This window comes from Sceloporus occidentalis, unplaced genomic scaffold (genome assembly GCF_023333645.1).
Source record: "Sceloporus occidentalis isolate IW3139 unplaced genomic scaffold, rSceOcc1.0.p SCAF_7, whole genome shotgun sequence".
Classification (NCBI taxonomy): Eukaryota; Metazoa; Chordata; class Lepidosauria; order Squamata; family Phrynosomatidae; genus Sceloporus; species Sceloporus occidentalis.
Genome location: NW_028316987.1, coordinates 963,670 through 985,197, shown reverse-complemented (window position 1 = coordinate 985,197; position 21,528 = coordinate 963,670). Strand labels below are relative to the sequence as shown.

General features: G+C 42.0%; 1 protein-coding gene across 2 annotated transcripts; it reads left to right on the top strand.

Moving 5' to 3' along the window:
• Nucleotides 1–441: 441 nt before the first annotated feature.
• Nucleotides 442–14,355, top strand: LOC149308975 (protein lin-7 homolog B). Of its 2 annotated transcripts, XM_089531543.1 has the most exons (7): nucleotides 442–610; nucleotides 1,984–2,011; nucleotides 3,055–3,173; nucleotides 5,457–5,528; nucleotides 9,324–9,533; nucleotides 11,528–11,691; nucleotides 12,722–14,355. In XM_089531543.1, exons 2-7 carry the CDS (start codon nucleotides 1,996–1,998, stop codon nucleotides 12,741–12,743), a joined length of 603 nt encoding a protein of 200 aa, XP_089387669.1. In that variant the 5' UTR covers nucleotides 442–610; nucleotides 1,984–1,995; the 3' UTR covers nucleotides 12,744–14,355. The 2 variants fall into 2 exon arrangements, with proteins under 2 accessions (XP_089387669.1, XP_089387668.1); XM_089531542.1 differs by lacking the exon at nucleotides 1,984–2,011.
• Nucleotides 14,356–21,528: the final 7,173 nt, after the last annotated feature.

The following is a 21,528-nucleotide window of genomic DNA, read 5'->3' as shown; positions in this document are numbered from 1 at the left end:
GGCAAGTATGGTTTCTCTATGGGCAAGTAACCCCCATGATTCCCTATGGGCAAGTATGGTTTCTCTATGGGCAAGTAATCCCCCATGATTCCCTATGGGCAAGTATGGTTTCACTATGGGCAAGTATGGTTTCACTATGGGCAAGTATTCCCCCATGATTCCCTATGGGCAAGTATGGTTTCACTATGGGCAAGTATTCCCCCATGGTTCCCTATGGGCAAGTATGGTTTCACTATGGGCAAGTATTCCCCCATGGTTCCCTATGGGCAAGTATCCCCCAGTTATCCTCTATGGCAAGTGGTGTGTCCTTTGCTTTCGCAGCTGTTTGAGGATCAGCGCTGCCTTTCGGAGGGTCACCTGGTGCAGCCTGTATCCCTGGCCCCCGCCCAGTGACGTCACTGCACCTAGGCATCAGCAGCAGCAGAAAGAGGGCAAGAGCCATCCATCCAGGCAAGGCAAAGGCAAGGCCAGGCAAGGGGCTGGGCATCAGGTTGCCAATCCGGGCTGTTCTGCCCTGCTCTGCCCTCCCCTTTGCTTTTGACGTTGAGAGAGAGGCGGCGGTGGAGCTGGAAGATGGCAGCGCTTGCAGAGCCTCTGGGGCTGGAGAGGGGTAAGTGTCCCCTGGGGGTGAGCCCCATGGCTGGCCAGGCGCCCTCCTTGCCCAGGGCCTGCCCTCCAACCCCCTGCCCAGGAGGGATTCCCCTAAAAAGAAAAGAAATAATGCCCTCCCTTTTGAGAGCATCATCCTTTTGAATGGACATGTCTGGGGGGGGGGTTGTGGCTGGGGAAGGGCTTTCTCTTTGGTCCTGTCCTCTCTCTTTCTTGGAAGGTCCTCTGCTTTGGGGTGAGGAGGGCATCTTGTAACCCCCCTCCTCTGGAACCCCAATCCCAGACAAATAGGGCCTGCCAGGCAAATGGAGGAGCTGGAAAACACTCCTACTACAAGCAGAGGTCCATGTTTCTTTGCCATGTTCCAAAGGGAGGGCATTTTGTGGGATTAATCCTGGGCAGGAAGGCTGAAGTGGAGGACAGGTCCTGGGAAAGGAGGACCTCTGGTCACCCTGCACAAATCGAAATAGACATCCATGCTTCTTTGCCATGCTCCAAATGGAGGGCACTGTCGGATTAATCCTGGGCAGGAGGGCTGAAGTGGAGGACAGGTCCTGCAAAAGAAAACTCTGGACTCATAGCAATAGAAATCCATGCTTCTTAGTCATGCTCCGAATGGAGAGGGTTTTGTGGGATTAATCCTGGGCAGGAAGGCTGAAATGGAGGACATGTCCTGGAAAAGGAGGACCCTGCACTCGTATAAATACACATCCATGCGTCTTAGTCAGGCTCCAAATGGAGGGCATTGTGGGATTAATCCTGGACAGGAAGACTGAAATGAAGGACAGGTCCTGCAAAAAGAATACTCTGCACTAGAAATAGAAACCCATGCTTCTTTGTCGTGTCCCAAGTGGAGGGGATTTTGTGGGATTAATCCTGGATAGGAAGGCTGAAATGGAGGACAGGTCCTGCAAAAGGAGGACCTGTGATCACCTTGGACTGAAGGAGGGAGGATGCATCAAAGCTGCCTTGGAAAGAGGGGGTCCTGGGTTCCCCCAAATCAAAAAGGAAGAAGGAAGAGGTAAATCTAGGTCAACCAAGCAGTGGAGTCTGCAGAATAGAGGGAACCCCCTTTGCCCATCTCCCCAGGCATATGGGGTGGTGAGGGGCGATGCATGGGCCAGAAGAGGCCAGATTCATCCCATCCTATATGAGAACAGACTGGTAAGGCAGCAGTTTTGTCCCCTCCTCCATGCCTGGCTTTATAGTAGTTCCCTGCAAAAGATGGAGGTGGAGGCTTGCTCCTTCCCTTCCCAGCCAGGGCTACTGGGAAAAGAGATCAGAGAGCTTCTTCCTGCAAAGATAAAGCGCCCTCCATCGATTTGGCTCTGCCCATTTCCCCTCCTTTGCCCTCTTTTTATTTCTATCCTCTAGGATGCCTCTAGGATGGAGAAGCAGCAAGGTGAGTGTGAGCCGATGTCCAAGGAGGATAAGGGACTGCAAAATGTAGGCCCTTCAAGACCAAAGAAAAGCTCAAAAGACTCCCAAAGAGTTTCTCACACAGGGGTTGATTTTGGCATTAAAGAGAGATTAAAGCACATTTAAGGCATCCCGCAAATGGAGTGGAGATGGCGAGGAATTGTATGAATGATTATCACAGGCAATTGCGCAAATAAAGCTATATCGGAAGTGCATTGTCGCTGAAATCCCAAAAGTAAAAAGATGTGCATTAATGCTTCTTTGTGACCACTTTCATGGCGTGTTTTGTGCAATGTTGTTTGACATCGTTATGTGTAATTACATGATTCCCCCCCCCCCCCGGGATATTCATGGGATAAACTGCCGATCTCCTTTGTGTGATAAACTCCACAGAAATGTAAAACCCATGCTTCCCAATCATGCTCAGTCATGGAGGGCGTGGTGGAATTCTTCCTAGGCCGCACCCACACTGCAGACATAATCCAGTTTGATGCCGCTTTAACTGCCATGGCTCAGTGCAAAGGGATTCTGGGAATTGCAGTTTGTTGTGACACCAGAGAGTTGGCACAACACATGGAACATCTCACGCAACTACAAATCCCAGAATTCTATAGCATTGACCCATGGTAATTAAAGTGGTGTCAAACCAGATTATTTCTGCAGCCTGAAAAGAGATGGCATTTTTATCCCTGGGACGATCCAACAACTTTGGCACACATTTCCAAAAGAAGTACATAATATGTTGGCTCCGCTCTGGTGCCACAGCAAACTGCAAGTCCTAGAATTCCATAGCATTGAGCCATGGCAGTTAAAGTGGTGGTGTCAAACAAGATTATTTCAGCAGTGCGGATGCAGCCCTGGATGGAAGGCTGAAATGGAGGACATGTCTTGGAAAAGGAGGATGCCTGGTCACTCTGGAGAAGAGGGCAAAGGGAATCCTTTGCTGCTGCCACTTCCTCCTTGTTTTCTCAGTGCTCTTCTCTCTGTCTCCTCTTTTCTTCTTCTTTTTCCTCCTTTTCTTTGCAGATGTGGCTCGGGCGGTGGAGCTTCTAGAGCGGCTGCAGAGGAGTGGGGAGGTGCCCCCCCAGAAACTGCAAGCCCTTCAGAGGGTCCTACAAAGCAAATTCTGCTCAGCCATACGGGAGGTGAGAGAGACCCCTTTGCCCCCAGGGATGAAAGCTACCAGAGATGGGAGGCAAAATGAGACCATGACTATCCAAATAATGCAGCCCCCTCCAAAGTTAATATTCAGTCTACACATTTCAAACATATTGCAGAGTGTAAGCCATTGGAAATTGTGCCCAATTTTTATGTTTTTAACTGTTTTTTTTTAAATTTGTAAGCCACTTTGTGTACCAATTGGGGGGGAAGTAGGGTTAATAATAATAATAATAATAATAATAATAATAATAATAATAATAATAATGCAGTTGGCCCTCCACATTTGTGGCTTTCACTTTTGCGGCTTTCATTATTTGAAGATTTGATTAATGTGTTCTCTCTAGGAATCTTTAAGTCCTCCAGCGCAACTCTGTCAGAAGTGGACCATAGAGTTGTGCTGGAGGACCTAGAAGTCCCTAAAGAAAACACTTCTTTAGGCATTTGTAGGTCCTCCAGCATGATTCGGTGATCAACCTGTAGCAGATGCTGACCACAGAGTTGCCCTGGAGGTCCTGGAGAGTCCTAGAGAGGTGCTTTTTCAGGTATAAGGAATGGTGGTTTTTTTATTTGCAGTTTTTCCACATTCATGGGGGTCCTTCAACCCTAACCTCAGCAAATGTGGAGGGACCACTGTAATAATGCCTTTGTTCACCAACTGTTAAAACTGGATTTGCCACTTCATTTCCATACACAAAGGATTTTGAATTTGCATTGGCATTTTCTCACATTAATGGCATCTATAGGTCTGTCACTGGCTTTCCACTCCACCAAAGGCACCTGAGGAAGAAGATAGACAAGCTAATGCTGCCAACTTCTTTCTTTCCATTGGTCTCAAATGTACACAGCTATATCTTTGAATAATAGTAGCAGTTCACACTTGGAACTTTTAAATTTCATTGGGGGAAGAATTCTTATTTGGAGGTTAATGCTTTTATTCCCCACACCTCCAGCCACACCCCTGTTTTACCCTGGTTCTGTCAGTCTTTTCCTCCATGTCTTCCCAAGTTGCTTTCTATCTTCATTTCTCTTAACCTGTTCTGTGCCCCCTTTGGTCTCCATTCCCCTGCGTTGGTGTCCACATGTAAGTTGAGCCTCCCTTATCCAAAATGCTTGCGACCAGAAGTGCTTTGGATTTTGGATTATTATTAGTATTAGCATTAGAATTAGAATTTTGGAATAGCTGTATTTACGTATACGTACATAATGAGATATCTTGGAGAGGGCACGCAAGCTTAACCACAGAATTCATGTATGTTTTGTATACACCTTATACACATAGCCTGAAGGTAATTTGATACAATATTTTTAATAATTGTATGCATGGAATAAAATTTGTGTCCATGAACCATCAGAATGCAAAGATGTCACTATATCAGCCATGCATGAAAAAGTTTTGGTATTTGCAGTGTTTTGGATTTTGAAATTCTGGATAAGAGAGACTCGACCTATACCTTTTTATCACACAACTCCTTCAGCCTCCTGTAATTCCTGAGTATGTACCCCAGTTTAACTCATGGCCTCTTACTTGCCAAGAGCAATTGTCTTTTATGCCTTCCTTGTGTTTTGCATTCCTTCAGACAAGAATTCAGTCAGGGCAGGCCCTGTCAACAGGCAAAGTGAGCCAGCTGCTTCAGGCAGCAGATTCTGGGGGTCAGGCAAGGAGAGTACAACTTAGTGATTTACAGTGCTGTAGCAACTGATGGCTCCCATATCAGTGGGATGGTGAATCTATCCAGGTTTTAGCATAAATTTTAATGGAGCTGTCCAAAGCCCTGAATCTATGGTGAGTAGGCTGCAATATCTTGAATTACTCTTTTAACATTTGGAGTAAAACCTGGAATGGATTCACCAGCCCACTGACATGGATGGAAGCAACCAGCCACTTCTGTTACTTCCTTGTTATTGTGTTTCTGCTGCCTACCAAGGGATGTTTATGGGATTTTTCACCTCATATGACTGAACTAATTTGCCTTTTTCTTGGTGTATTCTGTACCATGGTGGATGTGGGTAACACTGTTCGCTCTTCTACCTCCAACATCAAAAAGTTTTGGTCCAACACAGAGTTTCGTTTTTCATTTCCATATCTTCTTTGATGACTATTTCCCATCTCTATGGTCCATCCATTCATTATGTTTTATTTCCTGTTAGGTCCACTGTGGCCTCCCAGACTAAACAATGTTCTCTTCGAAGACATTTGTAGTCTTCTGTGTATCTTGTGATGTTGCCTCTGGATTCTGTTGACATTCTCCCTGATCTCTCTTGTGTAGGTCTATGAGCAGCTGTATGACACACTGGATATTTCAGGGAGTCCTGAAATTCGGGCACATGCTACAGCTAAGGTAACAGAAGAATCTTGTCACTATCCTTCCTGTGGTGTGGATTGTTGTTTTTGTTGTTGTTAATAATACAGTGGGCCCTTAGCTCTATGAAGCTGGAGTTTGGTTCCAAGACCCCCATGGATACCAAAATCAGTAGATGCACAAGTCTCATTAAATACAATGACATAGAAATGGCTCTCCTTTTATATGTCTTAGTCTTAGTCAAAATTCACAGTAGTGTATGCCACATATAGTGCTTTGAGCATTGGATTAGGATCCTGGGAGACCACCGTTTGAATCCCTGCTCAGCCATGGAAACCTACTGGGTCATTTAGGACAAGTCACATTCTCTCAGCCTCAGAGGATGGCAATCCCAACCCCCCCTGGTGAAGCTTGCCAAGAAAACTGCATGAAAGGTTTGCCTTAGGGTCATCATAAGTCAGAAAACAACTTGAAGACACACATCAACCAATACCACATGATGTGTCCTAAGATCTCTAAAACTTGCCCATTTCTTCAAGAATGGTAGATAATGCTACCAGTCACTAGTAATAAAGACTGAGCTGTCTTTTCAGAGAGTTTTCTGTGTGGGAAGGATCTGTCTGTCTGTCTGTCTATCTATCTATCTATCTATCTATCTATCTATCTATCTATCTATCGTTGCCAAAGTAAAAACTAGATATGAGTTATACCCCAGGCAGCAAAATGTCATATTTAGCACTATAGGTTGTCCTAGTACTTTTCTTAGTGGAGGTATGTTATGTACCAGAAAGGAAATGGCTTTTTTATTCCTGTAGTAATGCGGCGACTTTGGCACACATTCCTATAGGAAGCACATAATATTTTTGCTGCCACAGTAGGATTTCTTAACTACCATTAAGATTTGTGCCAACATCACAGTCTTTTGCTGCCACATTAGGATACCTTTATGTGCCAAGATACTTGAAATGGTTTTGTTGCCTCTGCATGGTTTTGACAGCTTAATCTACCTCTTGTTTGTCTTCCCCATTATTGATGTTTCGGTATATCAAATTGGATTAATTTTATTTGTTTTATGTTTTATTTTATTTGTTTCATGTTATTTGTTTTATGTTACATGTTTTGGTATATCAGATTTGATTAATTTTATCGGATTTGATTAATTTTATTGGCATGATTTTATTTTATTTTTATTTTTATTTAATTTTATTTGTGCTTTAGCACAATGACTGCCTTAGAATTTATCTGGAGGAAAGGAAGTTTAGAAATCTTCCATATAAAAATATAAAAATTTAATATATAAAAATTAATAAATTGATTGTATGGCAGATCTAGCAACAATAATGTAGGTGGTGAGCCCCTGAGTGAGACAGTTTTAAAAGGATACATGGAAGATAAGATCATTACTGGCTATTAGTTATATATGCAGCATGCTTCTTCGTATTCTGGAGAGGTCTGTTGGTTTGGGTCTTGCTTATGGCTTCTGAGTCACTTTTGTCAATCCTCAGTAGGAAACAAGGTGCTCAAGGATTACTAGGTTTCTTAGAATTACTCCCCAGATTTTAGGCAAGACCATGGAATCATGAAACCATAGATTCATAGAGCTAGAAGGAGTCCCAGAGGCTATCAAGTCCAACCCTTTACTCAGTGAAGGAACTCCAGTTAGAGAATCCTCAGCGGATAGCTGTCCAGCCTCTTTTTGAGGCTGAAAAAAGAAACCCCACCAGAGACATAGACCCCACTGCTTGTACCGTCAAAACATCTCTTCTAGTGTTCAGTCAAAATCTACTGTCCTGTAAGATAAACTGTTAAGAGTTGGTCCAACCCACTGGGACAACAGTGAACAAATCTGCAACCTCCTGTCTGCAACAGCCATTGAGATATTCAGAGTGCGATCATGTTACCCCCCAGTCTTCTCTTTAACAGGCTGAACATGCCCAACTCCTTCAACGTTTTCTCATATGTTTTATTCTCCATACCTCTTATGAACCTTGTTGCCCTTTCTCCAAACCTGCTCCAACTTGTTTTTATTGTTGTTGTGTGCCTTCAAGTTGTTTCCAACTTATGGCAACCCTAAGGCGAACCAATCATGGTTTGTTTTTTTTGTAAGATTGGTTTAGAGAAGGTTTGTCATTGCCTTCCCTTGAGGTTGAGAGAGTGTGACTTGCCCAAGATCACTGATATCTTTCTTCAAATGAGGTGCCCAGAACTGAATGCAGTACTCGATGCGGCCTGACTATTACTTCTCTTGACTTAGAAACTACGTTTCTCTTAATTTCAGGCTAAAATATTATTTTCCTTCTTTGCAGTAGCCTCACACTCCTGGCTCATGTTTAATTTATGATCACCCATAATCCCAAAATGTAACACTTCTGAGAAAGAGGCTAAAATTTAATCCATTTTGTATTTGTTTGTTTATTTATTTATAACATTTTAACCTTGCTCGGCCATCAAAGAGGCTCCAGGATCATCTAAGTAAAAATCATGCCAAATACAAAGAAGACAACCGTTGTCTAGGTTACAATCTAAAAGACACAACACAGAGAAGGCAGTCCTAGCCTGCAGGCTTCAATTTAGGAGACACAACACAAAAGAAAAATATGATGGGGAGAGAAAAGGAAGAATATGGGGCATATAGGATTGCATATGTGTTATAGTTCTTCAGAGGCACAGGGAAATAATGTAGAAAAATGTTTCAGAATGCATCTTTGTGAGAATCCTAGTTTCCACTTTTTGTCTTTGTCATTATAGCCCTAAATTATTTTGAAATCCAGTGGCTTTATTTAGATCTATGGTGCCAAAGAATGACAATGCCAATGGGGAAAAAAGAGAAATAGAAAACAAAAGTAATAGAGATTTAAATAGAAATAGGCAGACTTTAGGATCATTGAATTTACCTTGCTCCTGGCCATGTCTTTGATATCCAGGAGCCAGGTGCAAAATAGTAACAATAAAATAGGTATTGGATTACAGAAAAGAAGAGTCTTCAACCCAATAATTAATTTTTAGTACCAGAACTGGAGTTCACACGCAAATCCTTTTACCCACTAATCTATTCCTGTTTTGCCCTAGGCCAGTGGTTCTCAACCTTCCTAATGCTGTGACCTTTTAATATAGTTCCTCATGTTGTGGTGACCCCCAGCCATAAAATTGTGGTGTCTTGGTTCCTAAGACCATAGGAAATATGTGTTTTCCGATGGTCTTAGGCAACCCCTGTGCAAGGGTCATTCGACCCCTAATTAGGTCATGACCGACTAGCTGAGAACTGCTGCCCTAGGCTTTCCTGATTTCCACCTAAATTAGACTGCTGGAAAATAGGGGGAATAGGACTTTTGTTGTATCTGTTCTTAAATAATTTGGTGTTGGAAACCTGAGGCCATTCACATTGAACAGTTATAGCACTATGATTCCACTTGAATTGGAATAGTTGCATCATATGAAATCCTGGGACTGGTAGTCTAGTGAGGCACTAGAACTCTCTGGCTGAGAATCCTAAATTTTAAGTATTAAAAACAAAACACTATTTACTTATTAAAAATATTTTAAGTCCATTCTTCCTCTTACAATACCAAGATGGCACACAAAATGTAATTTTAAAAATTATAATACAGTGGATGTTTTCATACAATCGTGCTATCATAAAAAGAAGGGCAGTGTAGTAGTATTTCTAGCAAGTAAATAATAAAATAAGGGACAGGTAAAATGAAGGTATAATTGTTGGAATTGATGCATTGTGTAGGTATAGCCTTTTTCTTGCCTTGAAAGCAAGCTTGAGTACCACAACAGACATCCTGAATGCAGTCTTAGAATCTCTTTCTTTTTCTTCTCCCTGTCCAGGCAACTGTGGCTGCCTTTGCAGCGAGTGAGGGTCACGCACACCCTCGAGTAGTGGAGCTACCCAAGACGGACGAAGGCCTGGGCTTCAACATTATGGGGGGCAAGGAACAAAACTCTCCCATCTACATTTCCCGCATCATCCCAGGGGGTGTAGCTGACCGCCACGGTGGCCTCAAGCGTGGAGATCAGTTGCTGTCCGTCAATGGCGTGGTTGGTATTGAATGGGGAGAAGTACCATGGGGTGCTTTGTGGGTGTATATGAGACAGTGGGAAGGGTGGAGTTACCCTATGACATGATTTCACTAAGCATTTGCCATTGGACATAATGTTCGGCCATTCCTGATTCTGGCCTGGATTCACAACCACCCACTGTCTTTGAACTATGGCTCCTCTGTTATAGATTGCCAAGCAAGATGGATTTAAGGGTTCGCCTCAGCCAGAGCTTGGAAACATTATTACAACTCCCAAGAAACATTACTACAACTCCCAACAGTTCAGCCAGTGCTTGGAAACATTACTACAACTCCTGTACCCCACCAAGCTGGCTATGTATGCTTCCCAGTTCCTGAAGCTACAGACCCCAAAAGTAACTTTTTCTGAGCAGTGGGTCCAGCAAAGTGTATTCTAGCATTCTCCCTAATAACTGTGGACAGTCTTTGGTGGCAGTGACAGGCAGCCATTCTCCAGTCTGCATTGGGTAGCTGAGTTTGATGGAACTGCCATTTTATTTTCTCACTGTGCCCCTGATATAATGTTGTGGGGCACTGTGGGCATGGATGAGGCACCACTTTCCTTTCTCATAAGGCCTCAGAATGATGTTGAACTCTTTTTGGGAATGATGGCTCCTCTGGGCCCAGTCTGTGAGACTAAAAGCTGGAAATGGCTCCTGTACCTTTAATGATTGTATAGAAGAAGGAATTTCAGCAGGTATTGCTTGCCACATAAACAGGTAACAAGCAACACCTGCTAAATTCCCCTCTTTCTACACAACCACTAAAGCTACAGGAGCCACTGCCAGTTTTCACTTTGCAGCTCTACAATCAGAATGCTGGAAGAAATGGGTCCAGAGCAAGCGTTAATGTTGGATATGGTCATGGCTTAGGAATCTTGACAAGGTTGTAAAGGATGCCGGGTTTTGCAGCTCAAAAGATGGGCTTATGAATCATTTAGGCAACAAGTCAACAAGTGATCCTTCCAGATAGTTGGAGTGCAATTCCCATCAACCATAGCTGTTGGTGATTACTCTTGGGAGCTGGTATCTAGAAACCTCTAGAGGCCCATACTTTCCCACTCCTGATTTAGAGGTGTCACCAACACAGGCTACACTACTTTCACCCCTTAGTGATGCCACTGCTTCAGCTTGCTTCAGTTGTTGCAAAGTAAATTCAAAGTACAAAAGGAGTTTCCACTCAGTTAACTCAGCAAGGGACAGAAGAGAGGAGTGGCTAAAATCTTGTCCTTCCCAGTTGTGTCAGGAAAAAGCAAATTTCTGCAGCCTCTCCTACTTTCTGTGTTCTTTCTCATTAATAACTTGCCATTTTGACCATATGCCAATGTGGCTTGGCCTCATTTGTTTGTTTTTCAGCAATGAAATGTTGGAAGGTATCATTAAAACACATGTCAAAATGTCACAAAATTATAAGTAGAATTAAAAGCAATTTTAAAACATACCTTTTTAAAACAAACAACAATTCAGAGGGTGGATTAATTTCCCCTAGTGACAGTGAAACCACCATCTATCAGTGCTTGTAGCCAAATCTGTACCATCCATGCAAAAGAGGGGAGGCATTAGCAGGCTTGGGAGAAACCCAAGACTTGCAGGTGTGTGTGTATAGCCACAATTTTTAGCTCAGTGAGGACTGAGTATCTCAGCAGCCATTGAATACTGGCTAACTCCTAGAAAGTATTAGTTGAGTGGTGTGCATGACAGGGAAGATGGGGGAGCGGAATAGAATTTAGTATGTTGGTAGAGAAAAAGGCTGCCTAGCTGAATTGGAACCCTCCACACTGCAATGTTTTGCTGCATGTCACAGTTATATAAATAGGTTATTAAAGTTTGGTGTGCATGTAAGTGTTTGTGTTCAAGACTATTTTTCACTGACCCTAGCAGTGATGATGAGAGATGCAGGTAGAGTTAGGGGTCTTGCAGCAGGATCTGTGTGCACCATTGTGATCGTGTTGCATTTTCCTCTTTTCTCCTGCAGAGTGTGGAGGGAGAGCAACACGAACGGGCAGTGGAGCTTTTGAAAGCTGCACAAGGCACCGTGAAGCTGGTTGTGCGCTATACGCCCAAAGTACTTGAAGAGATGGAGGCACGCTTTGAGAAGATGCGAACGGCACGGCGCCGGCAGCAGCACAACAGCTACTCGTAAGGGGAAACTGATACACAGGTTCTGAATAATGGCTTTCTGGGCACGGGGAGCAGGTGGGTGCCATTCTGGCCAGAGTGGATCTGGGCTACTCTTTCATGCCCATCTGCTCCGGCCTGAACAGAGTTGAAATCCTTTTTGGAAGGAACTCTATTACAGCAGTTGCATAGACCTGAGGAGGCAATAAAACACATAGAATCATGGACCACAAGGGCTATCCAGTCCAACTCACTGCTGTGCAGGAATACACCACCAAAGCACTCCCAACAGATGGCCACCCAGCCTCTGTATAAAAATCTCCAAATAAGGAGACTCAACCACTCTTCAAGGAACAGATCATTAAATAATTCCCTGCATCGTGAAGAACAGCACATGAGAGAGAAGACCAGCTTCCCGATAAACTATCTTTCTCAGGGAATGGGAGATTTTATATAGTACATGGGAGTTTTCCCACATATGTCTTCCCATCATCTATTACTAACTAGCATGCATCTAGGGTGCATGCTCCACCATTGCATCTCAAATACAGAATTTTAAACCTCCCCACAATCATATATTCCTGATGAATATAGAAAAGGAAAATGATGTAATAATCATTTTTCCTTTGAATACCTTTTGACACTCTGTCCCAACAGAGAACGTCCTTCAAATCAGCTTTTGATAATCTACCTTGAAATTGACACACTTGGGAGCATTGGTCATATGGAACCCAACAAACTAATGAACACACATACACACCACTACTTCATGGAAGTCCAACAAGTGTTAAAACTCCAGAGCAGAGCTTTGAAAACATGATTTTTGAGAATTACAGCTCCCAGATTTTCTAAGTCAGCATGGGCTCTGGGAGGATCTGGAATTTGTATTTCATTCCCCCCACTTCCCCAGAAAACTCTTCTAAGCTTTGGTCTAAATACCAAATGGGGAACTGTCACTGTTTGTTCCCACTTGGAATGGAGGAGGACTTAGCTGGTTGCTCTTTGTTCTCACAGCTGGTGTTTTCTCTCTCTCTTTCTTTAATTTCCGTAGATCCCTGGAGTCACGAGGATAATATGCATCATCTTCTGGTTGCTTGGGCCGCTGCCTGTGACTCTTCCTGCCCTACCCTTCCCGACCCTCCCAAGATGGTTTTATCTGTATAGCTGGAGAGATATTTATCTACCTACCCCCCTTTGTTGGGAAGTGGGCTTCTATGTACAGTATTTATTCTCCACATTCCTCTTATTTAAATATGTTCTCTGTGTGTGAGAGACTCTGTGTCTGTGCAATTCCATAACCTTTGTGAAACTGGGAAAGATGTAAACTTACTAAGAGGGCACATGAAATTCAGGGCTATCAAAAGAAGAAAACAAGAGATGTTCCTGCATGAAACTCTTCTCCTTCAGAAGTGGGTTTTATTGCTGTTGTGGGTAAGGGTTCCCACTCTAACCGTTCTTCTTTTCCATGTGAGGTTGCTGAACCTAAGCCAGGGAAGGTTTGTCAGATTAAACAAGCATCCTAGATGAAAAGAAGCCGGTGTGATGTAATAATGGAATAGGTTCAAATTTCCAGAGGACCATATTACAGGTTGAGTCTTCCTTATCTTGAAATGCTTGGGACCAGAAGTATTTAGGATTTGGGATTTTGGAATAGTTGCATACACATACTGAGATATCTTGGAATCCCTATATTGGGAGAAAGGCGGGATATAAGAAAATAACAACAACAACAACAACAACAATAATTGGAGATGGGACCCAAGTCTCAACACAACATTCAATTATGTTTCATATACACCTTGTACACATAGCCTGAAAGTAATTATTTTGTACATGAAACAAAGTTTGTGTGCATTAAATCATCAGAAAGCAAAAGTCTCAACTGCCCATGTGGCCAATTTTGGATTTTGGAGTACAGTCAACCCTCCGTATCCACAGATTTTTTATCCATGAATTCAAGCATCCATGGCTTGAAAATATATTATAAATATATAAATTCCAAAAAGCAAACCCTGATTTTGCCATTTTGTATAAGGGATACCATTTTACTATGCCATTGTATTTAAGGGGACTTGAGCATCTATGGATTTTGTTATCCATGGGAGGTTCTGGAACAATACCAAGGACCTACTGTATTTTGGATCTCTTTTTTCCAGACAAGGAATACTCAACCTACTACTTCTCAGCCTAACCTTGAGTCCCATTTGGAATGAAAGTGGGTATAAATCAAATAAATATAAATAATTTATCTCACAGTGTTGTTGTGAGGATAAAATAGTGGAAGCCTGCTGTGTAGTGTCTTGAGACCCTGGAAGGCTGGGATATGGTGCAATTAAACTAGGGAAGTCCCCTTCTCTGAAAGCTGCACGATAATCTTAAAAAGGGCTGGGTTTTTTATTATAACTTCCAGTAGCCCCATCCAGCATAAGTTTGACAGCTAAGCATTTTGGGAGTCGGAGTTCAAAACATAATGTTTCCCATGTTCTGGTTTAGTCTGTTAGGGACTAAAGACAAACATTGGAATCACCGCTCCCTTTGCTCTCTGTTTTTATCACCTTCTTTTGATTCCTTCAAGACGACGGCCAGAGGAGAAGCAGTCTTATTTTGCTAGGGATCTGAACCAGAGCTTGGCAGCCGTTTGTTTAGAAAAATGAATTTGACAGCAATTTGAAAAGGTGTTTGTGCAGTTTTTCAATGTGATGGCCGTTAAACTTACTACCATTTCACATTATTTTAATTTGTTCCATTTTCAGGAGCCTTTTTTCATAGAATTTGTTTGGAATTCTGAAAAGGGGCTTTTAGGTGGTCTTTTTTGACAATTAAAATATGATTGTGTTCCTAACATATTTTTGACAATTAATTTAACAAAGTAGTTTTATAATTTTCACTGAAACAATGAATGTTGATAAATTAAATTTTTAAATTAATATTAGCGAATTAGCATTAGCACCAGTGTTATCAGCGCTAGTGTGAAAAGCTCACGTGCAGAGAGGGCTTTTGCAGATATACAGGGGAGTGTAGGCTGCCATTGCTGTTTTTCCTTTGCAGTTTCATCAGAGTTACAGAAACAACTAAAACTAGAGGGGAAATCTCTGACCCATGTAAAGCCTTCTACCAGCAGGTGTAGCTGTAACTCCACTGTACAGAATCTCAGTCCCAGATTCCTCAAAAATTCAGGTCTGGGTGCATTTTGCGGAGGGAACTGGAAACCCAAGTTGACAGCAACTTTGGAATGCTACTCCATATTCCCTAGTTAATTTGGTGGCTCTCTGTGCATGGACCCAGCAATGAGCTTCAAACTGCAATTTGTTATTTTTTGGCCTTGTCATACCTGAAGTGTGTGAAAGCTGTGGTCTTTAGTCCATTCATGTTGACTAGACACCATACTGATGCCAGGTACTGAACTCAGCATGGACCAGCTTTTCACATGCAAATATGGATGCTAAAGAAAACCCAAGCTTTTATTTGTAATGCCAAGGGAAACAGTAATAGGCAGAGTGTGAGCATTGTCTGGCAAGGTAGCAGTGGCTGGAAGTTGGCATAAGACTGATATTGGTAGCTTTCAAGTGTTGATTGGGCTGCTTCAGAGAGGACCAAGAGTCCAATTGTAGAGGACAGGTATTGTATTCCAGAGAACTGTGATTCAGTTGATGGTATTTATGGCTAGAAACAATGTGTGTCCTTCCAAATGTTTTTGGATTGCAGCTCCCATCCCTCCAAGCCAAAGCTCAGAAAAAAATTACATACATGTTGAGTCTCCTTTATCCAAAATGCTTAGGACCTATAGTGTTTTGGATTTCAGATTTATTTATATATATATATATTGGATTTTGGAATGCCTGTATTTGCATATACGTATAGTGGGCTCTTGGTATCCATTGGGTTTGGTTCCAGGATCCACTGTGGACATCAAAATCCATGGCTGTTCCAGTCCCATTAAATACAACAACAACAACAACAACAACAACAATAGGATTTATTTATATGCCGCCCAGTCACTGGGAATCTGGGTGGCTTACAACAGAGGGGATAATTGACGGTTCCCTGCCCTCAGGTTTACAGTCTAAAAAGACAGGACACAGAAGGAGAAGGGAATGGTGGGGAGGGGGAGGGATAGTAAAATGGCATCCCTTATATAAAATGGCAAAATCAAAGTTTACTTTTTAAAATTTATGGGTTTTTAAAAAATATTTTCAAGCCATGGATGTTTGAATCAGTGCATAAAGAATTGGTGGATACAGAGGGCTGACTGTATGTACATAATAAGATGAGAGCCAGCATGGCGTAGTTGTTTGAGCATTGACCTACAGTTCTGGAAACCAGGATTCAGTTCTAAGCATGGCCATGGAAACCCACTGGGTGAACTTGGGCAAGTTACATGCTCTCAGCTTCAGGGGAAGGCAATGGCAAGCCTCCTCTGAACAAAAACCCAAGATAGGTTCACCTTAGGGTCAGCATAAGTTGGAAACAACTTGAAGGCACACAACAACAAACAACAACATAATGTAATATCTTGGAGATGGGATCCAAATCTCAACACAAAATTCATTTATCTTTCATATATACCCAATATAGTACACATAGCCTAAAATTAATTTTATACAATATCTTAAATAATTTTGTTCATACACTGAACTACCAGAAAGCAAAGGTGTCACTATCTCAGCCATCCATAAAAACAGTTCTGATTTTTGAAATATTTCAGATTTTAGAATTCCACCTAAGGGAGATTCAACCTGTATTTGGACTATAATATCCTGTCTAGCCAGGTCTTGCTGGCTGAGGAATAGTCCATACAATTACTTTTCCCAATCTCTTCTCCTACCTAGTATAGTTAATGATGAGGTGTGGCAGGCACTGTACTCCCACAAGACCTGGAGGGCCACATCTTCCCCAGCCAGGTACTAAAAGGATCAGATGACACCCCAAATCATAGACAATCACTAACTAGTCAAAGTAGACAACACTGGGATAAATGGCCAAATAGGATGCCAGTTTTCTAACTTGAAAGTCGCATCTGTCCATCCATTCATCAGTCCATCTATATGTGTATCTATCATTCAAAAATTGTTGAAACCTTATGTATAATGCAGTTCCAGAAGATACACCATCTGTTATAATAAGAATGGACAGGAAGTAGATTGGGAACTATTGGCAGATCTCTAGATGATCCACAGTTGCATCCATGTTGTTTCCAGTTGTTCCCAGTTGCTTCAAAACATCAACAATAAAAAGGCTTCTACTGCCTTATAAATTGGGCTGCAGAGGTGAAACATTAGGCCTACTGGATTTTTTTTAAGTACAGTTCTCACAATCCCTTCCAGGAGTTAGGCCTGAAACATCCCAAGAGCCAACGTTTCTCCATCACCAGAAATAAAGCATGTGGGGAGAAGGGGGGGTGAAATAAGACATGAAACAGCTCTAGTTGGTGGTTGATGTCTCTGAATCTGCTCTGGGTTTTAGTCAGAATTTTGAAGGAGCAAAAACGGTGCTGAATGTATTTGGGAGTAAGGTTTAGTATGTTGGATAGCTCCTGCACAGTCTGGACTAAAACCCAGAGTGGATTCATTGATCCACTGACATGAAAAACACCAGCTACCCTTGCTTTCCAGCAGCTTCTCTCACCCCCCATAAGCTGCTATTTTGCACTCGGCTCTGGCTGGGTAGAGTAATTGGTGAGTTTTAGTTAAAAAATAAATCCTGAGACTTCAAGTCTGCTCACCTCTGTGCTAAAATATAGATCCATAAAGCTTCACAGTGAAGCGACACCATGTTCCAATAAATCCAGCAGTATTTATGATAGGGAGAGCAGTTGCTCAATAGACTAAATAAATAAATAAACAGAAACCATAAATCTTACGCTGAACATTGGAATTCAATAAAATATCGGAAAAGGAGCATCAGTGTTTTCTTACCTCATATGAAGACAGATTGATTGGAATGAGGTGCCCTGTGTGGACAACTCTTTGGATCCATGCTTTGCATACGGTAGCTTAAATGAACAATGAGGTTGGCTCTGTTCTTTTCTCTGAGAATGTGCTTGATTTTAAGATTTGCCTTTTCTTCAAAGAACTGAGACCGATCCCTGCGTTTTTGTTGTATGGGTGGATAGTCATTGTAGAAACAAGTCGAAGGCTTTCATGGCCGGCATCCATAGTTTTTTGTGGGTTTTTTGGACTATGAGGCCATGTTCTAGAAGAGTTAGATGCTAGCCATGGCTGCTGGCGAAATGTCAGGAATAAACATTTCTAGAACATGGCCTCATAGTCTGAAAAAGCCACACAAAAAAGATAGTTTTTGTTTCGTTTCTTTAACTTGCCAGTCATGTTGACAGAAGGGACTAAAGAGGATTGGATCAGGACTGGTCAAGGACACTTTGCTGCCTGAAGCATTCCACCTTCAGAAACTGGTTAGACTGGGAGCTGAATCTTACCTGAACTCTGGCAGTGGCATCGGGTCCTTTACCACACTTGAGGGCAACAGATAACAGGGCAGAATATGGATCAAAAATAGCCTTGTCTTTCAAGAAGGAACAATGACTTGGAAGCTCAGAGGGAATGGTTCACAGGCTGCCATCACTTGCTTTCCCCCAGCATTTGCCTCCCTCTGCCTAATGGTAGAAAAGGCCCTGAATCAAAGCAAGCATAGATAGAGGAAGGATTTAACATTTTCATCTGCTCCTGTGCTCCTGAAGAAGACCATTCTTTTGAAGCCAAGATTTGATTTGGGATGTAATCAATTGGGAGTATATACCCCCTTGAAAATATTCACCTTGGGATTTTTCTCAGGAGTGTAGCAGCCGTTACCCATTATGGATCAATCTATAGCCTATTTGATATAATTGGTAAATTTTGGAAGCAGAGTCTGAAAATGTTACTCTTGATGGGACTGCAGCCCTCGGAATCCCCAGCCTTTGATGTTCTGGAAACTAGTCCAAAAATGTAACATTCCCAAGTTCTATTTTAAAATTGCATGTTCAGTGCAGTTCTTCTAACCAGTCGAGCTCTAAGAGGAATCTTGACTTTACCCATTTTAAGGTTTTATTTTATTTAAGAAAGAATGGAGGGAAATGTTAGTGAATATTCACAGTCTGTACAGCATTAATGTAAGAAATATTGAACAAGGAAGGGGCAGTTTACAAAGGCTTACTTTTAGAGTTCTCTCTCTCCAGAGCCACAAATGCCCCCATGGGTTTTCCTTTCCCCATTGAACCCTAGTGTCCTGTGTCATACTTGCAGGTTGTTTTTGATGCTTGCCCTGTACTTCAAAAATGACTTGCATGGAGATATCAACATGTGGTAAATGTAACCCCAACCCCCCTTGGATATGTGGTTCTTTGGATCATTAAAATACGGCTGGTCTGGAAGTCACATGGCCAGCAGATGTTACTGAATTGCAATTCCCATCAGACCAACCAAGCATAGCCCTGGTGAGGGATCCTGAGATTTGTAATCCAACAACCTCTAGCAGACTGCTTACTGTGAGACCACCTTCTTCAGTCTTACATCTTGGGTAACAGTCAACCTCAGTTGCTGCCCAGCCCTGCCAGCATGAGTGGCAATCTTTTAGGATGGGGACTGAGGTCCAAACATAGTGGGCAAAGGCTGATTTAGAGGGACAAAATAAATAGCATTTCTCTTGTATCACCTCTGATGATGTTTTGGTGTTGGGGAGCTCACATGATTCTCTCAGGCGGGGAGTCTTGGAGTCTCCACATGTCATGGACAACAATTCCCACAGTCTCTTACTACTGATCACACTGGCTGGGGCTTCGGGAAGCTGATGTCCAAAAATGTGGGAAGGTTTGCCATGCCTGGGATACAATGTCTTTTTTGTGGCCCATTCAAAATACACACCCTTCACCTCACAGCCTATAGGTTGGATAAAGCCTCAGTAGAGAGTGTGCTATCTTTCCAAAACAACTCCCAACCTTTTTAAGGGGAATTACCTTCCTTTCCCATAACCCGTCTTGCAGTGAGCATTTTGGCTTCACAGATGGCACCCAGCCACACCACTAGCAGCTGTCAGGTCTCAGTGCCATGGAGTGAAGACTACTAGATGGATTTTGTGTAAGCTGTTCTGGACTTGGTGGAAGAAGAGTGTGTTACAAGTGTAATAAATACATCAATAAACCACTAAAGCACAGTATTTGAGAGGTCTACCATTGCTTTGGCATCTTTCTGTTCATTTCTTTTAAATTGTTCTGGGGACCAAGCAGGTGTTTGAGCCATCAAATGAAGAAGGATGATGTTCAATCAATCGACAGGCATTGTGAAGGAACATACACACATTTAAAATAACTGTGATGCTACACTCCCATGTAGACTGTGGGTGGAAATATGTTGGTCCCAACTAGAGTAGAACCACTGAATCACTGACGGAGTGGTGAGTCAACACAAATGAAATCTGATTCAATAGTTCTAGTCTAGTCAAGATTAACAATAGAACTCAGGCCAAAATGTGATTCATTATTCCTGAGGAACAGAGCTTGGAAATTTTACCTTTCATAGTGTAATTCTATATTATGTAACATTAGACTCCTCCCCACAGCTGTTTTGCATGCAGTTTGTTTTGAAATTAAGCTCCATTAGTCTTACAAAAGACTATGCTCCTAGTGGTAATGAAGAATGTTCTACCTGGTTTATGTGATATAGTTTTAAAAAACTGACTGTTTTTGGAACTTCTTTGGACCTGCACCTGTAATTTCAAATGTATCACTTCTTTACTGAACTACATTCGTATATTCTGTAAGTAAGTCCCATAGAATTCACTTTGGGATCAGTGTATGAAGGATTGTATTACAACAGCCATTTAAAAAAACTAAATTAGTGGACCCCAATGATTCATTGGCGTATAAATGAAAGGAATATATTGGTTTGCTTAACTAAAGCAAAACCAAAAAGGTACTGATCTCTGTTGACAATCCTGCTACAGTTATTGTGTGTTACCAAAAAAGTTGGTATAACTCTTTGGTGTCTCATGATAACAGTAGCAAGCTTATCAACACAGATCTGTCCCTCCCACCTTTTGGTTTTAAAGTGCGAGCAAAGACTTGTGCCTTTGGCATGTATGGCATATGCCTGTGTTGCTGCTTTTTGAAATGTACAGTAATTATAAAAATACTCCCAAAGCAGGCCTTTCAACCTGGCTGGGAAGTTGAAGGTTTATCTCCCATCTTTTCTTTGTTCTGGTCAACTCCACAGCCTTCACAGAGGTATTCTTCAGGTTGTAGGAAAGAAATGAAATAAAGTATGGGAAATGACCTGGCTCCATAGGGATGAGTGAAATAATGCTATGAGCTTTGAAGGCACGATTAACACCTGGCAAAAACAGGGCCTTGGTGGCAACATACAAGTGAGGATAACCACATTCTGGTTTTGGAAATTGCTCTTAACTTTCATATGTTCCTGCAACAATTGTTTGAAGTTGTTCTAGCAGCTTGTTTAAAATTACAATCCATTGGTGTGCCATGTTGTGATTTTATGCTTCCTTTATTGTATTTTATTGTTTTGGTTATATAGGTTACCTTGTGGATGCTTTTTAAGGTGAAAGAGTAGGACTAAAATATTTCACTGCAAATACATTCAGCTTCCCTTGCACTTGTGGAAAATATACAGCATTCACAGGATCCTCCCTCTATCACCTTGGGCCATTTTTCATAATGAAAGAAGATACATCAGGATACAGTTTCCCAAAACAACCATTATTCTGATAGAACTGGTTGGGCAAAACTTTACGAACAGCATTCTTGTTGGTAAAACTTTTGATTTTATGCTTACATTGCTTTAAACAACAGCGTGCCTCAGTTGGCACACATACCATGAAAATATCCTTGCATGTATATGTTGTGTGTACTTG

What these genes read in the sequence shown, in the direction of transcription:
- LOC149308975 (XM_089531542.1), top strand. Translation starts at nt 574, where the DNA reads ATGGCAGCGCTTGCAGAGCCTCTGGGGCTGGAGAGGG. An exon ending in GGGCACATGCTACAGCTAAG is followed by an intron (nt 5,529 to 9,323) that starts GTAACAGAAGAA and finishes CTCCCTGTCCAG; the next exon opens with GCAACTGTGGCTGCCTTTGC. An exon ending in CAGCAGCACAACAGCTACTC is followed by an intron (nt 11,692 to 12,721) that starts GTAAGGGGAAAC and finishes TAATTTCCGTAG; the next exon opens with ATCCCTGGAGTCACGAGGAT.